The following is a 22659-nucleotide window of genomic DNA, read 5'->3' on the forward strand; positions in this document are numbered from 1 at the left end:
CACATTAGTCTACTAAAACTTTCTTTAGAAATTTAAGGTTCAAGGTTTGTTTTTAAATTTCAACTAAAACCTTAAACTTGAAACATTTAGTCATATACTACGTAATTTAATTAAACCAGTGTTGTGTATCGGTGACTTTGCTGATGATATAGCTCTTGCTAGGCAAATTGACCTACGGAAATTCCAATTTCCACAGTGTTGCAAATGAGAGCTTGAAACTTGCAAAAAACATGGTTCTCGGATACGCTGAATCTAGTTTTCATTAAGATTCCTTGACTTTTCGGGGCAGTATAAAAGAATATACTTTTGGGAAAGGTGCAATAAATATACTGAAGAAATGACGATCAAACCAGCAAGAGATGGAAGATAACAAGCGTATCTTCCAATTTAAAAAAACTAGCGTACTGCCTTGGATTCACTTCAAATTTGGTAAACAGGCAACAACAATCACGAATGACATGATAAAAAGAACAAATCTTGGTAAAACATGAAAAAGGGATAATACTCAACATTTTCTTATCATCATCATGTGCCCCCGATGAAAAACCTTTACTAAAGAATAATACGGCCTTGATGATTAAGGAACACATTCTCCGTCAGATTTGATTTGATGAAAATGGACACATCTCCATCAGATTTTATTATATTTTTAGCTAAATATATTATGGGTAACATTACCTTCCTAGCCATTAAGTGCATACCAATTTTTGTTATATATTTACTAATATCAAAATTCCGTTTTTTATATTTTTGGTGATTATTGAGCCACATTGCTCCTTGATCACAGTTTGAACTGCTTGATAAGGGAGTTAATACACTTAAGGGAATAATACAAGAAGTATAATAAAGAAATAACGATCATGCCAGCAAGAAATGGAAGTGAAAAAAAACAAAAAGTAACAAAAATTCAAAAAATCTTGAAGTTGGTTAGGATTCAAACTTACACTGCCAGAGGCAATCTGATTACATATGAAACGTGTTAAACATTCGACCATGGCCGCTTGAAAATAGTAAATTTCAATCATTGATATACTTATCATTCCACTTGTATTATGTTATGATGCGTTCTTTTTATTTAAATGCAGTGTAAAGGTATACAATCATTTCTCTTTTGATAAAATCCTAAATAATGGACTTCATAATCTTGACAAAAAATCCTTTTTGGGAACTAAATACCATAAGAATACCGGGAGAGTGCTAATTCAAGCAGAAACAAAAAGTTCTAGAGTATTTTTTATGTGACCAAAAAGATTGGACGGCAACCAGCCCCCCTCCCATCCCTCTTTTTTCCTCAAATTCGTCTAATCAAAATTTTGATATCGCCATTTTGTTCAGCTGATGAAGAATCACCATTTGAAGCTTATTCAAGAATGATATTATAAAAGGTCAACTTTAGATGTTGGATGGAAGCAGGAATGTCATCTTACTTGTGGTGTTTGCCGTTATAAATATAAGAACCAACGTATTACCTCAGATTCACTTCAAAGAGGGCCCACTGACAGGAAAAGATTAAATCATATGAAGGTTAGGTTTGTGCTAAAGCATTTTAATTGCATTTTAATATTTAATTCAATCTTATTATTTCTTTTCAAAACTATTCAAGACACTTGTAGTATATAGTTTCACTGAAGTGCCAATGAGGAAGTATGCTTTAGTCTTTTACAATTAGGGAAGGGGGCACTAGCTAAACTCTTGTTTGTAATGATTTTTTTAAGCTTGAATTCAGATTTGCAGAAAATTAGCAAACAGGGTGATGATTGTGTAACTAAGTTCGAAAACTATATTAAAATTGTGTATTTCTCATTTGGTGAGAACCCAGCACTATGGTTACATTTTTGAAACTTAGTGTCATAAAAGCACTGCAATTGTATCAAAGATAATAGGTATACCATCAAATTTCCAACAGAGCAATTTTTTGGTAATCGATAAATTTTGTTTCTCTGCTTGTCTGTCTTTATTTTCTTCCAGAACAGATTTTATGAATGTTGTGTTTTTAAAAACTAGCTTAGTCATAAAATTTGATCTTTATAAAAGGAATCGGGAAAATTCCTTATGAAACAATTACAACTTTTCTTGTTATTGCTTATAATCTTTACTCCTATGTTCGCTTAAAAAAATATTATGGAACAAACATGGAGTGATCCTTAGATTGACTTGATCATTAAATTAATACGGCTGTGCAGTCTTCCAAAGTCGCATTTTACTTAGCATTACAAAGTCGACAGGGAGTCAACCTCAAGCCGGTATTTTGGTCTTTATTGATTGATTTGTGCCGTTTTGTGTCGACTTCAAATAGAATATTGAAGATCATTTTTGGTAGTAGTTTTAAATAGAACACTGTAATATTTATATGACCAGCTATCAGCATTTATTGAGTTAACTAGTTTATTTTAATGCTCCTGAACGTACTCTAACAAAAACAAGCACCCCCTTTTTTTAACAAATGTCATCAACTCACCATTTAACAATTATTTAACAAGTGTCATCAGTGGAACATTTTGAATGTGCCACTTGATTTTTTATTATCTATGTGGATATGAAAAAAAAAACAGATATTTTTTCTGTCGTCAAAAATGAGAAAATTCCCATTTGAGATCGACATTTTACAAATTGAACACCTGCCGTGTTAAAGGTGAATTAAATAAAATGGCTTAATTCCTAATCGTGTCAACAGATAAACTAGTTCAAACATGGATCCACAAACAGTATTATTATCAGAAACCGCTTGAATCAATAAATATACCTGACCTTTTTTTAACATGGGAATACATGGAAAGTTGGACACTACAGCTGCAATTGAGCTAGCATTACAAACTCGAAAGAAAGTTAATACCAAGTCGACATTTTCCTCTTCAACGATTGATTTGTACCTTTTATATCAACATGAAAGAGAATATCAAATACATTTATTTTGGTGGAAGTTTTAAATATAACACTTAATACCAAATTAACCAACTATCTTTTTTTAGTCATTTAATTAGTTGATTTTAGTGCTCTTTAACATTGTGGGACATAAGAAAACCATTTTCTTGAAAAAAGGAGATCTATTCACCCTCCATTTTCAATTTGCCAATTGGATTCATAATTTAGGCAGACGCTGAAAATAACAAACTTCTTCTTCTGTTGCCAAAAGAAAATAAAATGTCTATATGATGTTTACATTTTACTTATCAAAAGCTTGTTGAGTCAACAGAAAATCAAATTAAACGGTGAAATTCCTTGTGTTGAGAGAGATGTTAGGTCAGACATGGATTTATACTATACACTTTTTGTCTGTGAATTGTACTTTTTGCACCGTTTAGTGAAAGTTGTACATTTGGGCCTAGTGAGAATCAAGCGGAAAAGTGTTGTCGGCACTGTATTAAGAGCTTACTCCTGAAATTCTTAGATGGCGTTACATACAGTCAGTATCTACATTAAAGAAAAGAAGTAATAAATAAAAACAATTAAATGAAATTTCGCCTACAGTCCCTGTAGATTTATGAAATCTTCATTTCATAGATTTAAAATATAATGATTAAATCTTCGAAGACAAGCTCCAAAGCTGATTTGAATATAGATCTCATCGAAATAAAAAGCAAGGTACCTTTTACCAGACTCATTCCTAAGATAGGCCTAGTGTGAAAGAGCAATTTTGAAACGGCAGTAAACTTCCTTTCTTAGATTAGAGTTCCCTTATATTTTTTCAGTACTTCATTAGGCCTATTAATAAGCTTAGTATCAATCAGGAAGAATTTATGCTGGTATCATATCAATTTTGACATGCCCTAGGCCAACAAATTTCTTGGGTTCTCACACTCATGAATATTACTGGATTCCCAACAAGTTGCCTTGGTAAAATTGTCAGTAAAATTCTACTTTAGCTACTTTTGAGTATCTTGGGGTTAGGTTAAGAAAATGAAACTTTCAGGGATGGGTCTACAGGCTAAAGTATGTCCCGGGAAGATATTTTGAAATACCCACCTCCACTCCTTCTCCCTCTAGAGGGTCCTGACCTTTGATGACCTTTAAAAATATGTGGGTTATACAATTGAAACCTTGCAAAATAGATGTTCTGTTTAAATGAAGTACAACAAAATTGTTTTCAGCTTCACAACTTTGCTCAATCCCAATTTATAAGGTTTTAAAGATATGCAAATACATTTCCTAAATTTTGAAACAAACATTTATATGGCTCAAAATTCTACTCAAATAACAGAAATTGCATTTTTCAGAACTAAAGCCAGATAAAAAGAAACTGATAACTGAAAATTAAGGTAAAATGTTGTTTTGTCAAAATTTCAATGGGTATAAACCTGTCATGTAGGCAAATTTCAGGACCCTCTAGAGGGAGAAGGAGTGGAGGTAGGCACTTCAAAATACCTTCCCGGGACATACTTTAGCCTGTAGACCCATCCCTGAAAGTCTCATTTTCCTAACCTAACCCCTTCCCAAGATAGCCAAAAGTAGCTAAAGTAAAATTTTACCAAATTGTCATTTAATGGCCTTTTTGCAGTACAATTTCTAGGTGGCACTATAATTTAGCTAGGATGAAAGTGAACATTTGATGCCTTTTTCTGTGCTCTTTCATAATAGCCTACAATAGGTGATAATTGCTTCTGTCACAAATTGCATCTTGAGCCCTTAAAGGGGCCCAAAAGGTACATCATTTTTGTAACCACACAAAGAAGTTATAAACATTAGTTAAGTTATTGAAAAGTGGTTAAAAACATAGGCCTATCACTAGTTTATAAATAAGTTGTTCAAGAGTAATATACTTATTTATAACAATTCAAACCTCATTTATTGGGCAACTCAAATATAAACCATTTTCCTACCATTTTAAGTTTTTCAAATGCCATCAACAAGAATAGCACTGCATTCTGGGATTTGAAGCTTTGCCATCAACAATTCAGGGTATGTATTTACACATTAGGGTCAATATCTACCAAATCATATAGGCCTAATTGATTTAGGACTAAAGTAAATTCACCATTTGATGCCTTTTTTTATGCTTAGTACAAATATAAAACGTATTTCTAGTGGTACTTTATTAACGCGCCCCCCCCGATCGCTGCTATACCGACCCTAATCCTGAATTGGCCGATATAGGGGGGGGGGGCGGTAAATAATTTGCATTAGAAATTCTTATTATATTCGTAATAAGCCAAAAAAAAGGCATTGAATAGTGTCTTCACTTTAGTCCTAACTCAATAATATGATTTGGTAGATATTGACCCACATTAGAGGTAGGGGGGTAAAGTTCAAGTTAAATTTGCATTGGGCCATATAATTTAGCTGGGGTGACAGTGTAAACATCATTTGATGCTTTTTTTTATGTGCTTTCATAATTCATATGAAATACCATCAGGATCCCTTTAAGGGCCCAAGGTGCAATTTGCAACAGAAACAAATATTGTATTAAGAAATAGCATAAAAAAGGCATCAAATCATGTTCTGAATTTCATCCTAGCTAAATTATAGTGCCACCTAGAAGTTTACCCTTTTTACCAAATCAGAAAGCTGTTAAACTATAATAATGAAACTTCCAGGGATGGATCTAAGTCTAGGCCTATAGCCCAAAATAGGATCCTTAAAGACTGGTTTCAGGTATATTTTTTAGACCAAGCAATAGAGCACATGTCCCTCTGTATCATATGGTTCAGTTTATCCCCTCTTCTGATTCAAACCCTAGGCCTACCAATTCTTAGACCTACTTAATAGCCTAAGTTCAGAAAATTTATGGGCTTCTTAAAGTTCAAGGTAAATTTGCAGTGGGCCATATAATTTAGCTAGGATGAAAGTGAAAACATCATGGGCACCCACAGGGGTGATGCCCCCCCTTGGAATTTAGACCAGAGTAGAAAGAAAATAGAAGTGTTACAACTGAACAAAGAAAAAAAAATTCTTATTTTTGTTTTGTCTTTAATAACTGCTATGAAACTTGTTTAGAATCAATTCAGTATTTAATTCAATTCTTAGATTAACTCAATATAGGTCATTATTTATCTATCTAAAGGATACCAAACTAGAACCCAATTTAGAGTATAGAGTAAATACTCTTAAGGGAATTCTTATGCCCTAGCATTAGTGTGACAAGCAAATAAAGCTTACTGCATTTTGGAATTAATAAATAAAGATAGTTTTATATATATACAGCATCATGTCCTACTAGGAGTCAGTTTGGTCTAGGTTTTTGCTCATATTTTGTCAAGCTAAAAACATACATCAAATTTTTTTATTCTTTTCTTTGATTTTTAAAATATAATCCTAGTTAAGGGTTAAGATTCTAACTTTGCTTAAGTCTATAATGATCATCCTGTGTCTATTCCATTGGTTGTATCCTATAAGGTCTTATCCTATTAGGAATTTTGCTTGCTTTTCTTTCATAATAATGAAACTTAACTTTTAACTTAAACCTGAATATGAATTTAGTCAAGATACCAGAATTTGTGAATTAAAAATATTGATCTTTTAATAAATCAACAAATAATTCCAATTAAATTACAAATAAATGGCTTAAATTGAATAGTAAAATTAATAGTAATTAGTAAAAATATTAGTAAGATAGTAACCATTCTTTTTTTTATAGTAAAACACTTGGTTTTTCTATACTTGTATAGAATCACATTTTTGTACCACTCATTGTTGGAAATATGATCAGTCTAAAGGTATCATGATCAGTCTGGTGGCCAGCATTTACCCCCCCCCCCCCCAGCGATTACATCCCAAGAAAATACCCCCCCCCCTGGTAATTACCCCCATGTGGAAAATAAGGCTTTCCAAATTTGAGAATTTTATTTGAGTTTTACTTTTTTTCATTTCCAATTTGATTTCAAATTTTTAATGATACTTCACTGATGAACAATATACTTCTTAGTATTTCTTTTACCACAAAATTCGTGTCTCCTCCAATCTCTGCTATTCTGGTATCTGCCCCCCCCCCTGGAAAATTTTCTGCAGGCACTCTTGGAAAACATCATTTGATGCTTTTTTATGCACTTTCATAATTCATATGAAATGCCTTCAGGTCCCCTTTAAGGGCTCAGGATGCAATTTGTAACAGGAGCAAATATTGTATTATGAAAGAACATAAAAAAAGACATCAAATCATGTTTTCACTCTCATCCTAGCTAAATTATAGTGTCACCTAGAGATTTACCCTTTTTACCAAATCAGACAATTGTTAAACTATAATAACAAAACTTCCAGGAATGGATCTAAGTTTAGGCCTATAGCCCAAAATAGGATGCTTAAAACTGGTTTCAGATTATCTTTTATAGACCAAGCAATAGAGTACATATCCCTCTGCATCATATGGTTCAGTTTATCCCCTCTTATGATTCAAACCCTAGGCCTACCAATTCTTAGACGTACTTCAATGGCCTAAGTTCAGAAAATTTATGGGCTTCTTAAGAGTCCTATTGGTTTTTATCCTTGCCTCTTCTGTGAATTTCTAGGTGGTGCAATAATTCAACTTGGATGAAAGGGAAAACATCATTTGATGCCTTTTTATGCTCTTTCATAATTCAATAACTGCTTCTGGAGCTAATTGCATCTTGAGCCCTTGAAAAGGCCCCAAAGGTATTTTATATGAACCATGAAAGAGCTTAAAAAAAGCATCAAGTGATGTTTTCACTTTTATCCTAACTAAATTATATGGCCCACTGCAAAGTTACCATGAATTTTACCCCCCCCCCTAATGTGCAAATATATAACCTAAATTTTTGATGTCAAAGTTTTGAATAGCAAAATTCAGTGCTATTTTTGGTTGGTGGCATTTGAAAAAATTTAAACAGAAGGAAAATGGTTTGAATAGAAAATCAAGTATTTTGCAGGTAAGGTTATAACATCTTTGTATGGTTACAGAAATGAAAAACCTTTGGGGCCCAAGGGCTCAAGATGCAATTAGCCCCAGAAGCAATTATTGAATTATAAAAGAGCATAACATCAAATGATGTTACAAAGTTTGATAAAAATACAATAGTTCAGAAACAAATTTGTCCTATGTATTTGCACATTATGGGGGGGGGGGGGGTAAAGCATTGCATATATTAAATATGGAACCTAACCTAGGTACCTTTTTTTGCCCCTTCATTCCAAAAAATTAAAGTTTAAATCTTTGTCATGGGGTGAGCAATACCTCGCAAGGCAGCAAAAACATGTTTTTCATATAGCATCTTTGAGATTCTACAGGTAGTTCTTCTCATGTTGCCCTGATAATAACAAGTACCAACATTTCATCAACTCAGTTCCATTGCCATCACTTTGCCTAGGCCATATGCTTTCCATAGGTCAAGAATACAACTACCCAACATGCAGTGCATCAGAAAATGAAAAACAACAAGGAAATAGATTATTTAGGGCTATCTCTAGACCATTAGGGGATAGGATGCATATTTAGAAAAAAACATAAGATAAGGAATATAATGATACTTCTTTTATTTTATCATCATTTTTCTCTAGAAGTAGTCATGCACTAGAACCTTAACTGCAGTTCTCTTCATCAAGTGACCTATTAGCTGAAATTAATTTAAAAAAAAAATTTCCACAAAATAAGTTTTCAAAGAAAAGTAAAGAACTCCATTAAACCAAAAATGAGCAAAAATTAAATCAAATAATCTACTAAGTGTGAAACTACCACAAATCAGCATCAATAAATAAATGAAACCCAAAACAAACATAAATTACAATAAATAACCAAGTCAAACTCAAAACAAGCAGAAATTAACATAAGTTGGGCACAAAACCCCTATGCCTTCCCAAAGCCAGAACAAAATTTGCACTTTACTGAAAAAAATATAAATCTTTTTACTTTTATAACTTTAATAAATCAAATATTATTAACATATTGATTACTAAATATCAGTATATGTATATTAAACTGGCAATGCACATTCATTTGTATTTTTTCAGTAAAGCGCAAATTGTGTTCTGGCCTTGGGAAGGCATAGGAGTTTTGCACCCAACTAATGTTAATTTCTGCTTGTTTGAGTTTGGCTTGGTTATTTATTGTAATTTCTGTTCGTTTTGGGTTTCATTTATTTATCAATGCTGATCTGTGGTAGTTTCATGCTTAATAGATTATTTTTGCTTGTTTTTTTTTGTTTAATGGAGTTCTTTACTTTTCTTTGAAAAACTTATTTTGTGGAAAAAGTTTTTTTTCATTAATTTCTGTTTGTTTTATATTGATACAGTACTTCTAGGGAAAAGTAAAACAAAATATTAAATCTTTTTGTTTTTTAAGGCGTTACAGTTTGGCCTGCAATTTGCATACTATAGAAAAATTTTCAGAAGTTTTTACCAATATACACTTTTTTATAAATCTTAATAAAAATAGTGGTGCGTAATTTAGTTTCATACCTCCTCTAGTTGACCTGGAATGGAAAACTTGATACCATTTGCAAAAAATATGTTCACTTTCTTTGAAAGCTTGGATACACTTATGCTATTCTGATTTGTTTAAATTTTAAGAGCAGAAGTAGCCCCAAAAGTTTGAATATAATACCCTCAGTTGTTCTTGGGATACTGCTGAGATGCCTTATTGGGAATTAGCTTTATCACAGTGTATTTTGATTTAATCTTAAGGAAAGATTTATTTTTTAAAAATAATGGGCAAATGGGAGGGTGGGAGTGGAAGGGGGATTAGTAGCCCTCCAATCACTTTTGACTATTAGAAAGGGCATCAGCCCTTTCTATTTTCCTTTTCGAAGTTCCCACAACAACTCCTTTGATACAAAGGGCCCTGGTCTAAACAACAACAGCAACGGAAATATCCATTACAGCAACTTTCATCCATTAAAAAGGATTCTAGCCCTTTGTATTTCAAATTGAATGAGCCTTTTTTCAAGTTTCTATGACAAAGATTCCAATAAAAACCTTATATGCCCCCAGGACATAACTTATAATCCTTGCCCTGAAGACTGTGGGGAGAGTGTTCTGCTCAAAGGTATAATTTCCTGAACTTTGAACTGCGTGGAACAAAATGGCTATCTCAAAATCTTTATTGGATGTGTTTGGGAAAATGGTGGGTGTGAGAGGGCGTTAGTTGCTCTCCAATCACCTTCAACTATTAAAAAAGGCACTGGCCCTTTCAATTTCCAATTGAATGAGGCCTTTTGAAGTTTCTATGCTTTCAATAAAAACTTTATACACCCCCAGGGCATAATTTACAACCCTTGCCCTGAGGGCTATGGGGGGGGTGTCATCCTCAAAGACCTAATTTCCAGAACTTGAAACTACATTGAATAAAATGGCAATCTCAAAGTTTTGATTAGATGTTTTTGGGGAAAAGCTGGGCATGAGAGGCGGGTTAGTTGCCCTCTAATCACTTTTGACTATTAAAAAGGGCACTAGCCCTTTGAATTTCCAATCAAATGAGTCTTTTTTAAAGTTTCTACAACAATGCCTTCTATAAAAAACCTTCTATGCCCCCAGGGCATAACTTACACCCCTTGCTCTAAGGGCTGTGGGGGACTGTCCTCAAAAACATAATTTCTATCTGGAAATCAACTACGCTGAACAAAATGGCTACCTCAAAATTTTGATTGGATGTGTTTCGGGAAATGGTGGGCGTGGAAGGGGTGTTAGTGGCCTTCCAATCACTTTTGAATATTAAAAAAGGGCACAAGTCACTCCAATTTCCAATTGAATGAGTGCTTTTTGAAGTTTCTACAACAACTTCTTTGATACAAATTGCCCTGCTCTAAAGAAAAAAAATTAATAAATAATATATTGTGCCATAATTGTTCTTATATGCACCCAGGGCATAACTTAAAACCCTTGCCCTGAGGGTTGTGGGGGAGTGTCCTCCTCTTTACGTAGTCCCCATTTCTTGTCTTATCCTTGAGTGTCCCCGTTCTTTACTTATGCAGCATGATCATGCTGGCTATGATTTATATAATAACTTTCTATATAAACCTTATATGCCCCCAGGGCATAACTTACAACCCTTGCACTGAGGGATCTAAGGGGGTTATCATCCTAAAAGACCTAATTTCCAGAACGTTCAACTACGTTGAACAAGATGGATATCTCAAAATTTTAATTGGATGTGTTTTGGAAAATGGTGGGCTTGAGAGGGGTCTTAGTCACTATCCAATCACTTTCAACTATTAAAAAGGGCAATAGCCCTTTCAATTTCCAATTGAATGAGCCCTTTTGAAGTTTCTATGACAATGCTTTCAATAAAAAATTTATATGCCCCAGTGCATAACTTACAACCCTTGCACTGAGGCCTCTGAGGGGGTTATCATCCTATACAACAAAATTTCCAGAACTTTCAACTATATTGAACAAAATGGATATCTCAAAATTTAATTCGATGTGTTTGGGAAAATGGTGGGCATGAGAGGGGTGTTAGTCACTATCCAATTACTTTCAACTATTAAAAAAGGCACTAGCCCTTTGAATTTCCAATTGAATGAGCCCCTTTTGAACTTTCTACAACAACACCTTCTATAAAAACCTTATATGCCCCAGGGCATAACTTAAAACCCTTGCCCTGAGGGTTGTGGGGGAGTGTCCTCCTCAAAAATATATATTCTATCTGGAAATCAACTACACTGAACAAAATTGTTATCTAAAAATGTTTATTGGATGTGTTTGGGGGAATGATGGGTGTGTGGGGGGGCTAGTTGTCCTCCAATCACTTTTGATTATTAAAAAGGGCACTAGCCCTTTGAATATCCAATCAAATGAGCCTGTTTTGAAGTTTCTATGACAATGCCTTCTATAAAAAACCTTATATGCCCCCAGTCCATAACTTAAAACCATTGCCCTGAGGGCTTTGGGGGAGTGTCCTCCTCAAAAACATATTTTCTATATGGAAATAAACTATGCTGAATAAAATGGCTATCTAAAAATTTTGATTGTATGTGTTTGGGGAAGTGATGGGCGTGGGGGGGGGGGGGGGGCTAGTTCCCCTCCAATCACTTTTGACTATTTAAAAGGGCACTAGCCCTCTGAATTTCCAATCAAATGCCCCTTTTGAAGTTTCTGTGACGTCACCTTCTATAAAAACCTTATATGCCCTCAGGGCATAACTTAAAACCCTTGTCCTGAGGGTTGTGGGGGAGTGTCCTCTGCAAAAACATATTTTCTGTCTAGAAATCAACTATGCTGAACAAAATGGATGTCTCAAAATTTTGATTGGCCGTGTTTGGGGGAATGATGGGCGTGGGGGGGCTAGTTGCCCTCCAATCACTTTCAACTATCAGAAAGGGTACTAGCCCTTCAAATTTATAATCAAATGATCCTGTTTTGAAGTTTCTACAACAACGCCTTCTATAAAATCCTTATATGCCCCCTGGGCATAACTTATAACTCTTGCCCTGAGGGTTGTAGGGGAGTGTCCTCCTCAAAAACATATTTTCTATCTGGAAATCAACTATGTTGAACAAAATGGCTATCTCAAAATTTTTATTGGATGTGTTTGAGGGAAAGATGGGCGTGAGAGGGGGCTTGTTGCCCTCCAATCACTTTGACTATTAAAATGGGCACTAGCCACTCCAATTTCTAATCAAATGAGCCCTTTTCAAAGTTTCTACAACAACTCCTTCAATACAAAGTGCCTGGGTATGGAAAAAAAACAACAGATTGTGCCTAGATTGTTCTTTACTTAAGCAGTGCTAGCGTGCTGCCTATGACTACCTTAAATTACAGCAATCAAAGAATTTTCCTTGGGAAGCTCTATAGCTAAACTAGCACCACCAGCAGACTACTTAACATGGGTACCGAATTTTGATTCATTGCCAGTAATGATGCAATGATCTTGCTCATCATTTGTTGAAGAGATTAGACAGTCATAAAGAAATAAGTGTGACAAGCTTTTTTTGCCAAAATGAATGACATGACACTTGGCAACAAAAAAAAATCAAGAAGCCAAGCATCATTCCCTTGACCAAGCAAATCAAGATTATCATGTAGAAGGGTATGAAGTTTACATGAGGGGACTGGTGTAAGAAATCTTGAGTCATTATTGTAGAGTGTTAGTTTACTTCCAATAATAGAATTAGACAGCCTCATTCCATTGACTAAGCAAATCAAGATTATTCTTTAGAAGATGTGAAGTTCACATTAGAAGACTGGTCTAAGAAATCTTGAATCTTTATTGTAGAGTGTTAGTTTATTTCTGATAGTAGAAGTAGCATCATTAATAAAGACATCAAATAGTATAGAACCCAATACACTAGCTTCAGGAACTCTGCTTGTTTGAAGAAAAAAAAAATATGACTACCTGAGCCATCAAATAGCTGAGCACACTGAGATCATAATGAATGAAGAGAAAGAATTTCTCTTTAAGCTTAATTGCAAGTTACTTGTGACAAACTTTGTCAGAAGCTTCTGGAAAGTCAAACAGAATCAAGTCAACAGTCATCTCTGTATCAAGTAGCTTAATGGACAGAAAATTTTGTTCTTTCAGGATATGGACCTTGCTGCAAGCTGTGCAAGAGATTATTTGCTTCAACATGCTGGATAACTTCAGAATTGACTTAGCTTTCATGGAATTTAACAACCACATATGTCATTTTATGGGTTGATAGTTTTTCACCCTTAAATATGTGAGTGGTGTGGGCAGTTTTTCAGTCCACTGTTACTCTAGAAAGATTCATGATAAGTTTAAATGCAAGGAAAGGTGTTAAAACCCAAATTCTTGGTATTCATGCTGGCTACAAGGATGAATGCCGTCAGGACCACCAGATTTGCCAGTTACAAAGGATGTATGTTTATTTGAAACTATTTTAACAACAATTAAAATTGGTTCTGCCTCAACTGGAACATCATATACAGGAGGAGAGAGGGATAATGCCAAAATTTTAGGGGTTATCTTCAACATCCTCAGCCAATTTTTTGTCAAACTTTCTCTTCAAGTTCTTGAATAAATTAGTTGCCTGATTAGAAGTAATATTGAGGGCTTGATACTTTTCTGTTTTTTCAATAACATTTTCATGCTTGATGTAGGCTACTAATTTCACTGTTGCGAAATGGTATAGTTGTAACATGTTTTGCCCAAAAAAATCCAGACCCAAGACTTTTCAGCTGTAATGTTTGATCAATCTCTTTAGTGTCATCAGTAATAAGTTGATCCCAACTGACTTTGACTAGTTCTCAGGGACTAGGTTGTAATCAGTGTATTTTTGTTGTTTAGAAGGAGGTTGTGTAGTTGGCAATCACAACTCTGAAAAATTACAATGTGGTCACTGTAGCACCAGGCTAACGCATTTCTTAATATGTCTTCTCATTCTTAATAGAAAAAAAAGTCTGGATTGTTGAAAATGACCTAATCAAGAATATTAGAAGCTTGGCCTTTGAGAACGAGTGGTTTGAAATATTATTTTGCAGAGAGAGAGTGCACAAAGATGGAGAATCTCTAGCACAAAATAATCACTTGGGATTGTATAGCAGTCAAAGTGGTTTTAGAGTCTGATCTACTAGAAGCACTGAGGCTTCCATTTGCAACACCCACAAATATTGACAATCTTTTGTTGTGTATTTTAATTAAAACAGACTCAATCCACTCAATAGTCAGAGGGTCAAGATCAATAACGCAAACAATTGATTCATTCTTTTGCATATAAACTCACACTTTATGGCACAATGAGGAGTTCATATTCAAGAAAAGCTGGTTACCACTGTTTTAAGGTTATTAAACTGACAAGGTTTTTCTTGTACAACTCCTGTAATTTCTGCAACATCTACATCTTTTGTAATCAGATGAATAGAATATGATTTTTGAAAAAGGGGAAGTACCAAATGATTTTAGGAAAATATTATTTAAGCTAGTTTATAAGAAAGGTGATAAAAGTGAGTGTGGTAATTATTGAGGCATTAGTCTGGTCTCTGTAGGTAGCAAATTACTTAGTAATATGGTACTTTTTAGACTGAGATAGGCTGTAGACAAAGTTTTAAGAGAAGAACAGTGCGGTTTTAGAAAAGGTAGAGGATGTGTTGACCAAATTTTCACTCTTAGGTTAATAATTGAGAAGTGCCTGAGTTGTCAAACACCTTTGGTCCTTAGTTTTATAGATTATGAGCAAGTGCTCAATTCTGTTGATAGAAGAGCTTTAGCAACGGTTTTATCCTTGTATGGTATACCATACAAATACATTAAAGTGATTAATGCTATGTACCAGAATAATACTGGTGCGGTTAAGGTAGAAAATGAGGTTAGCAGCTCGTTTTATATTAAATCAGGAGTTAAGCATAGTTGTGTTCTATCCCCCTTTGTATGGGTTATTTTGATGGACTTTGTATTAAGGAGCACAGGAAAGGTAATGGGAGACCACAGAATCAAATGGAAAGGAAAAAGTCTTCTGGACTTAGATTGTGCTGATGATTTAAACATTCTAGATGAGAGTGTGAGCAAAATGAAGAAACTTTTAGAGGTTTTGCGAGTTCAGGGTGCTAGAATAGGTTTGAAAATAAATTTTAAGAAGACAGTAAAATCCTAAGGCTAGGAATAAGTGAAGATGATAAGGTGACATTGGGTAATGAAAAGATTGATCAAATGAGCAGCCTCACTTTCCTTGGTAGTACTATTAGTTAAGATGGTAGGAGCTGTAAAGATGTTAAAAGCAGAATAGCTAAGGCCCATTAAGCTGTACTAAAAGTGCGCTTCAATTTCGCTTTCCAGGGCTATAATGACAAGAGAGGTTGTTTGGTGTTTTTTCACAATTAAAAAAAGTTTGGAAAAATAGGAAGATAAGTCTGCAAACCAAGATTAGAATATTAGAAGCTACAGTGATGACAGTAGTCAAATATGGCTCTGAAGCATGGGCACTTTGAAAAGTAGATGAAGGTTTGCTAGATGTTTTCCACAGAAATTGCTTAAGGACTGTTCTGGGTACCCGGCTGACTGACTGTATTTCAAACAATAGGCTGTACAAAAAATGTGGTTCAATACCACTCTCTAGGGCTATAATGAAAGAAAGGTTGAGATGGTTAGGGCACATAGTGCAGATGAAGGATGACAGATTGCCAAATATTGTTCTTTTTGACCAACCGTCTAGGGCTAAAATGAAAGCAGGTCGTCCTCGTCTGGGGTGGGAGGACGTCATAAAGAAAGATTTAAGGGAAATGGGAACTTCGTGGGAGGGTGTAAAAAGGGAGGCTTTGAATGGATTGGGATGGTGGAGAAGCATGCGTAGCTGTGTTGGCCTCAAGTGGGTTGGTGCTGTGGTGAGTTGTTAGTAGTAAGTAGTAGTAGTAATTTATTAACTACAAGATTAGATTCACTACTTGCAGCACATCTTTTAATATAACCAACTACCTAAATTTCTGGTTTCTTCCATGAGTGATCTGGGTGGAGCTGGATGTCAGCATGTACCTGAAACAACTTTTTGAGAACTTTCTTTTTTAATTTAAAGTTCAAAACAATAAAAATCACTGGTTATGATCTGCTAGGAGCAGAGGAATTAGCACTAGTAGAGAGGTGTCTTATGTGGATCAGGGGTCCTATGTTGATACCATAATTATGTAGGAGAGGGTTCTTGATGAACACAATGTTATTATCTACTTCTGGGATATCAAATGCAACAATATTAAGTTCCATGTTGTGATTTTTTTTTTGTCAGCTCTGATTGTGGAAATAATGTTGCTCTCAGCCAATGCTACAGCACTTGTGGCTGCTTATAACTCTTCACAAACAATAGAACAAAGTATTTCTGCAACATACTTGTAAGCTAGGCACTGCTCAATGTTTTTGACTTTTGAGCTTATGCACTGGAAACTGGTTTTATGCAACTCCATTGTACAACTCTTCAAATCGAAGAGTAATTTTGGTTTGGAACAGAAGCATAGCCACCAAAACCACTGAGGCAACATTGGCCATTCTGAGTGGCACCAAAGTTTGAGTTGCATTAGCACATCTTCTGCAGTTCTATGCTCAGTCAAGTTTTGAGGTAACAGCATGTAGGGTTTTAACTTGTGCTAACAAAAGCAAGACAACTGACACAACTGAATTTATGCATGTGTCACATTGAAGGCATTTTGGATTCTTGCAAAGTTGTTCTAGGCACAAAATTAATCGTTCAGTTTTTGATATACTATCTCTTGTATGTTTTTGGGTCTCAAGGTACTGTCATCATAAGTGGGTTTTGATGAACATTTAGGCATTTTTTTTAGTAAAAACACTGACAAACACAAGAAATATATTAGAAAGATTAAAAAATCAGATAAAGCCTGTGGGAAATGCAGGTACTTCTTGTTACTGAATTCTTTAGTTTTTACCACAAATTTACACACTGATAAATGTGCTTCTGGTGGGTGTTAGGCTCACTTTCTACCAAAAAAAAAACAAGCAACTTTTTTTCTGATATTGTGACTCGCTTTCTAATTTTTTCTGATAATCTTATAATGGCAACCATATACCAGTAACAGTGAAAAGAAAATAAGAATAAAACTACAAATATAGAATTCCAGAGAATTAAAATAATGAATTAAGGTCATGGGAATCTAAGATACACAAAGGCAATCACTATAATATATCAATTGGGTGGCAACTCCTTTATTGGTGTGGCAACTAATGAAGGTGTAAAAGTCTTAGGCATCCCTAAGCAATAGCCAAGGTATATGAACTTTATGATCACTCAAAGCACATTTTTACCTTCAATCATTGAGAATAAAATTTTCTTGTATGCAGATGATTCAAAAATAATTGGTCCTGTCCATGACCCTCACAGTGCCATAACCATCCAGGCTGATCTTGATGCTCAGAGTGATGTCAAAGTGGGCAAAATCCTGGCGGCCTGAATTTAATATCCAGAAATGCATAATTATTAATTTTGGAGCAAACAATTCTCTGTGCCAGTATGTTATGGAATTCAACAATGGTTCAAAACACCCACTCATATGTAGTCATCTGAAAATGATGTGGGGTTTTTGGTTGATGATAAGCTAAGTTTAGTTTCCATGCAGTGTGTTGTAGCCAGTGCCAACCAAACCCTTGGTTTAATAAAAAGAACATTCTGCAGTAGATCTCCAGCTGTGATCACCAAGCTCTTAAAGGGCCTGATCAGACCAAAATGGGAATTTGGGATATGTGTTGGTACTCCAGTAAATGAGGGTGATATCTCAGTTCTAGAATCAGTGCAGCAATGTGTAACTAAATGCATAAAGGGATTTCAACATCTTACATATCCTACCCAATTACATAAGCTCAAACTACCATCTCTCACATGTAGACATAGGCAAGGAGATGTAATAATGACATACAAGTTAGTATGTGACCAGAGTGTGATCCCCAAGCTGTTCCAGATAGTCAGTTCACCAAGTACCAGAAGCCACCTGTTGAAGCTTTATCAAAAGTGTGCTAACACCAGGCTGCAAAACAAGTTCTTTTCTAACTGTGTAGTCAGCCTATGGAACTCCCTTAGCCAGAATACTATTATGTCGCCCAGTGTTGTAGCCTTCAAGTCTGCAGTTGACAAAGACTGGTGCAGGAAACCTTGGCTCACAATATGGGATGCACCTGACGAGTTCAGTTATCATCATCAGTGACCGGCATTCACAGGACTGGCAAGTGCAATTTAAGGTAATTTAAGGGGTCCATTTATCTTGAAAATTACTGAAATCTGTATTTAACTCACAATATAAGACAATTCTGTATTTAGATGGGTTTGTTTATCAACATCAACTGACCTCTCTCTTACCAACATAAACTGTATAAATTTTATAACAATACTTTTTTTTCCAACAAGAAGTTCTGAGGTTTCACAGCTCATGTACTAATGAAATTTGCCCATCTCTTATGACTGTCTGGGGTTGATTAGCTTTTCAGGGGGATTTTGAATCTCTTGCTGATATTAAGAGTTAGAAGATTAGGAAATGTATTACTTTGTAATAGCTTAAATGTCAGTGTCATTTTATCCTTTTTTCAGTAGACCAGAAAAGGTAGGTTAAAGATCCCCTGTACTTAGACAGTGCCTAATCTTAGACAAGTATTTCAATTAAAATGTATCTCCTAAACATGGATAACAGATTCCTAGTTTTGGACATGATTTACTTAGCTTTATGCAGTTGGGACCAAGCCAGTTGGAATTGGCTGAGTACAATCTTGGAAAACTTTTTTTTCAGTATTTAAACTTTGACAAAAGTTACCCTTACAGCCTGGCATATTCAAATACAATTATTCTTCTTCACAAAGCTCGTTTACAGTTAAATCTATTCATGATTGAGTTTGTCTACAATTTAGAAACTTTGTTCTAACTTTAAGATCCTGTGTCTAAGATTAAGCTTTAGCTAGAAATATTTGTCTGTGACTAGGGTCTACTATTGACTGTCAGTGCTTTCAAAATATTTAGCATATTTATATGGCTAAAATATTCAAGCTGATTACATACTGATACTAAATCATGTATCTACTAATCTGTTTATTTCCAATGGTAAAACAATCTAATTTCTGGTGGTATGACAAAGATTTAACTGTTGAAGTGGTAATGACCTGTCAAACTACTGGGTACCTTCCCCTAATCTTAGAGGTTTATGTCTTTGCTTGTAAGTTGTATATCTGAGACTCCTTACCAGTTTTGTTGTGTGTCTTTATGTTTTTTTTCTGTCACCAAAGTATCAGTTTTATGGAACAACAATGCTATGCTGAGTAAAACCTCTAATTGGTCTTGCAAGGGATTTATAGCTCTGTAATTACTGTTAGTTTTCTACTAGAGATGGTTGTCTTAATAGATCCAATAGTCTAGGATATGCTAGCAACAACTGTTCTCATATACGTAAGGAGTTTGAACTGGTTGTCTATTAGAATATCAAGATCTCTCTGAATGTCAGTTTTTGTAATTATGTGTCTTGATCCAGTAAAATTACAATGTTTGTGTTTGTACTCCTCATTGTTATTATCAAATAAACGAATTTGCACTTTTCTTTGTTGATTTGAAGTCCCAAATGAATAACCTACTATACAAGAATTGTAAGGTCTTCCTTGATAATGCTGCAACTAATATTGGTGTTAGCTAACCCTGTCTTTTTTTTATTCTTCTGCATTCAAGGGAATTTTGCTATTGAGCTTACATGGTACACCAATTATGTATCAGTTAAACAATAATTTGGGCTATAATGAAAGACTGGGCTTCAAAAGAACTTGTTTTGCAGCCTGGTGTTAGCACACTTTTGATAAAGCTTCAACAAAGTACTTGGTGAACTGACTGTCTGAAGCAGGTAGGGGAAACAATAACTTTGAAGATTTTGGTGACCATTAAACAAGACTTTGCCCTGTAGAGGTCTACTTACAACATTAGCTTCTTAAGGCATATTATTAGTTGTTTTTGATTTCATAAAAGAAGCTTTGATCCTTCATAGGATATCATCACTGATTCCTAGCACTTCAAGTCTTACAGCAATCTTTCAATGACGTACTCTGTCAAAAGCCTTGTAAAGTTTCACCAAGATATCTTCCAACAAAAATTCAGCTCCAAAATGCCCTTTTCTCCAGTTTTTTTTCTTCTCAAATTCCCACTAAAAGCCAACATTTTGTGAGAAGTAAGAACAAAAGTAATGCAAACCAGTAAATGTATGTATAAATCTTTCAGCCCTCAATGAGATTTTAAAATGGTCCAATAACTGAGGCCCCCAGTTCAACACACCCAAATTTAAGGCTGTTCACCTTGACCAAAATAACCCACACACATCATATGCTATTGAGAATGACCAAGTCGTTGCAGTGACTGAAGGAAAAGACTCCGGCATTCTTATGAAGCTGTTCATCATAGCAAACTGTAAGTAAGAAGTAACTCAGCCCAATAGTAACCAAAATTCTAAAAACGGAATTTTGATATCAATAGATACAACGAAAGGATCAGCTTATTATGCTGATTCCAAATGTATAAGATTCATCAAGTTTAGTGTTACCCATCGGAAGTTACAAGCCTGAGAATGTTTGCTAGATTTTTCAAAAAGGGGAAAAAATCAAGCAAAAAAGGAGAAGCTGCCCCCCCTAGAACTCCAAATTTACACTAGATATTTCTAAAAAAGCAGATGGTTGAAAAGGCAGTTGAAAAAAGATAGATGGCTAAAAAAGCAGTTGATAAAAGGTAGATGGTTGAAAAAGCTGGAATGACAGAATAAAAGTCAAACAAGAAGCAATTATGCATAATGTCTTGGAAAGATTTAGCTCTAATCCAAGAAGATTGCTTAATGCTGAAGCTTATTAATGATTTTTGGTGATCACTTATTAATAAAGATTTCATAGGTATGATAGAACTTGCTGGCAATGTAACTCAATTTTGCATGTGGAGATGTTCCAGGAGATATATTTGGGTGCTATTTTCCATGCAGTTTGATTTCCAGGAAAAAATTTCCACAGAAGAGGCATTTCCGGAGTGATTGCGACACCTACGAGAAATTATTGTCTTTTTCAAATGAAAGTATGTTAAGGAGAGTTTTTCAAGCTGAATTGTCTGCAAGAAATTTTACAGAAAGGGGAGATTTTAAGGAAGGATGTAACTGTCTGGAGGGAGTTTGATGAAGGGGAGATTTTCAGCAAGAATGGCACTGTCTGGAGGGAGTTTGATGAGGGGGGGGGTTCAGCAAGGATGAAACTGTCTGGAGAGAGTTTGACAGGGGGGTGCAGTTTATGTCGGATGAAGTTTCCACGAGGATTTTCCTGTGTAAGGTTTTTTTTTATAAAGGATGAGCCAGATTTACCTGGATTATTTGAAAAACGATCAGAAATTAAATAAAAAAAGTTTTATAACCTAAAGAAAGGAGCAACATTAAAACTCAAAATGAACAGAAATTATTCCGTATATGAAGGTTTGCCCCCTCATCAATACCTTGCTCTTTATGCTTAGGTTTGACTGTTCGTCCCAATTTTTTTAGAACGGCTACTGAAACACAGGGGCCATTTAATTAGAATAGAAAGCTTTTTTAAAAGTGCTAACCGATTTAGCGTAAAGAGCAAGGTATTGAGGAGGGGGCAATCCTTCATATGCGGAATAATTTCTGTTTGTTTTTTGTTTCAGTGTTGCTCCTAACTTTCAGTTAATTTTTTTTTTTTTTTTAATGTGATAAACAGAGAGCTTAATTTTCATAGCCATGTGTGAGCTCAAGCTGCAAAAGCAAACTGGATCCTTGGGCTCATTAAGAGAACGTTTACCACCAGGAAGCCATGCCTGTCCATATTTACATTCTGGTATGATATTGGGCTGTCCCCAGTATAAAATCGATGCTAAGGCACTGGAGAATGTTCAGCGCAAAGCCACCAAACGTGTACCATACCTGCAAGAAAGGCCTTATGAAAAGTGTCTTATATCCATTATACAACACTGGTATACTGCAGAAAAAGGAAAGATGTCATGACGACTTGCATGTTGCTTGAACATGCCAGTCTAAGTTTGGTTTTCTCTCCACCCTTTTCCAATACCTCCAGGGGACACAGCCAGAAACTGTAGGTCCCCAGAAGTCAGCAACGTGTGCATTAGAACTTTACGCTGTTTGCTCTGTGCCACTGTGGAAGTCTCTCAGATGCCACTGTTCAAAGCAGCAATTTCTATTCATTCAAGAAGGGCGTTGATTGTGACTGGAAAAGTGTGGAATGAAAGCTGGCCTGGGATGTTTGCAAACATTGATGAAGTCACACTCCCAGCGAGATTCTCTACAAGAGTTTCAGCGCCACCTTATCTCACTGGCCAACTCGATTTAAGGTAATAGCCTATAGCCAGGTATTAGCAGTGG

General features: G+C 35.2%; 1 protein-coding gene across 1 annotated transcript in view; it reads left to right on the plus strand.

The window, feature by feature from the left end:
• Positions 1-3451: 3451 nt before the first annotated feature.
• par-6 (partitioning defective protein 6) overlaps positions 3452-22659 on the plus strand; it is a 49880-nt gene continuing 30672 nt past the window's right edge. The window contains exon 1 of the mRNA XM_089094119.1: positions 3452-3582. Within this exon, the coding sequence (XP_088950245.1) occupies positions 3514-3582 (69 nt within the window). The 5' untranslated portion in view covers positions 3452-3513. The remainder of the gene's footprint in view (positions 3583-22659) is intronic.

Source organism: Artemia sp. Qi Xiang Cuo, chromosome 9, assembly GCF_049724085.1.
Source record: "Artemia sp. Qi Xiang Cuo chromosome 9, ASM4972408v1, whole genome shotgun sequence".
Taxonomy (NCBI): Eukaryota; Metazoa; Arthropoda; class Branchiopoda; order Anostraca; family Artemiidae; genus Artemia; species Artemia sp. Qi Xiang Cuo.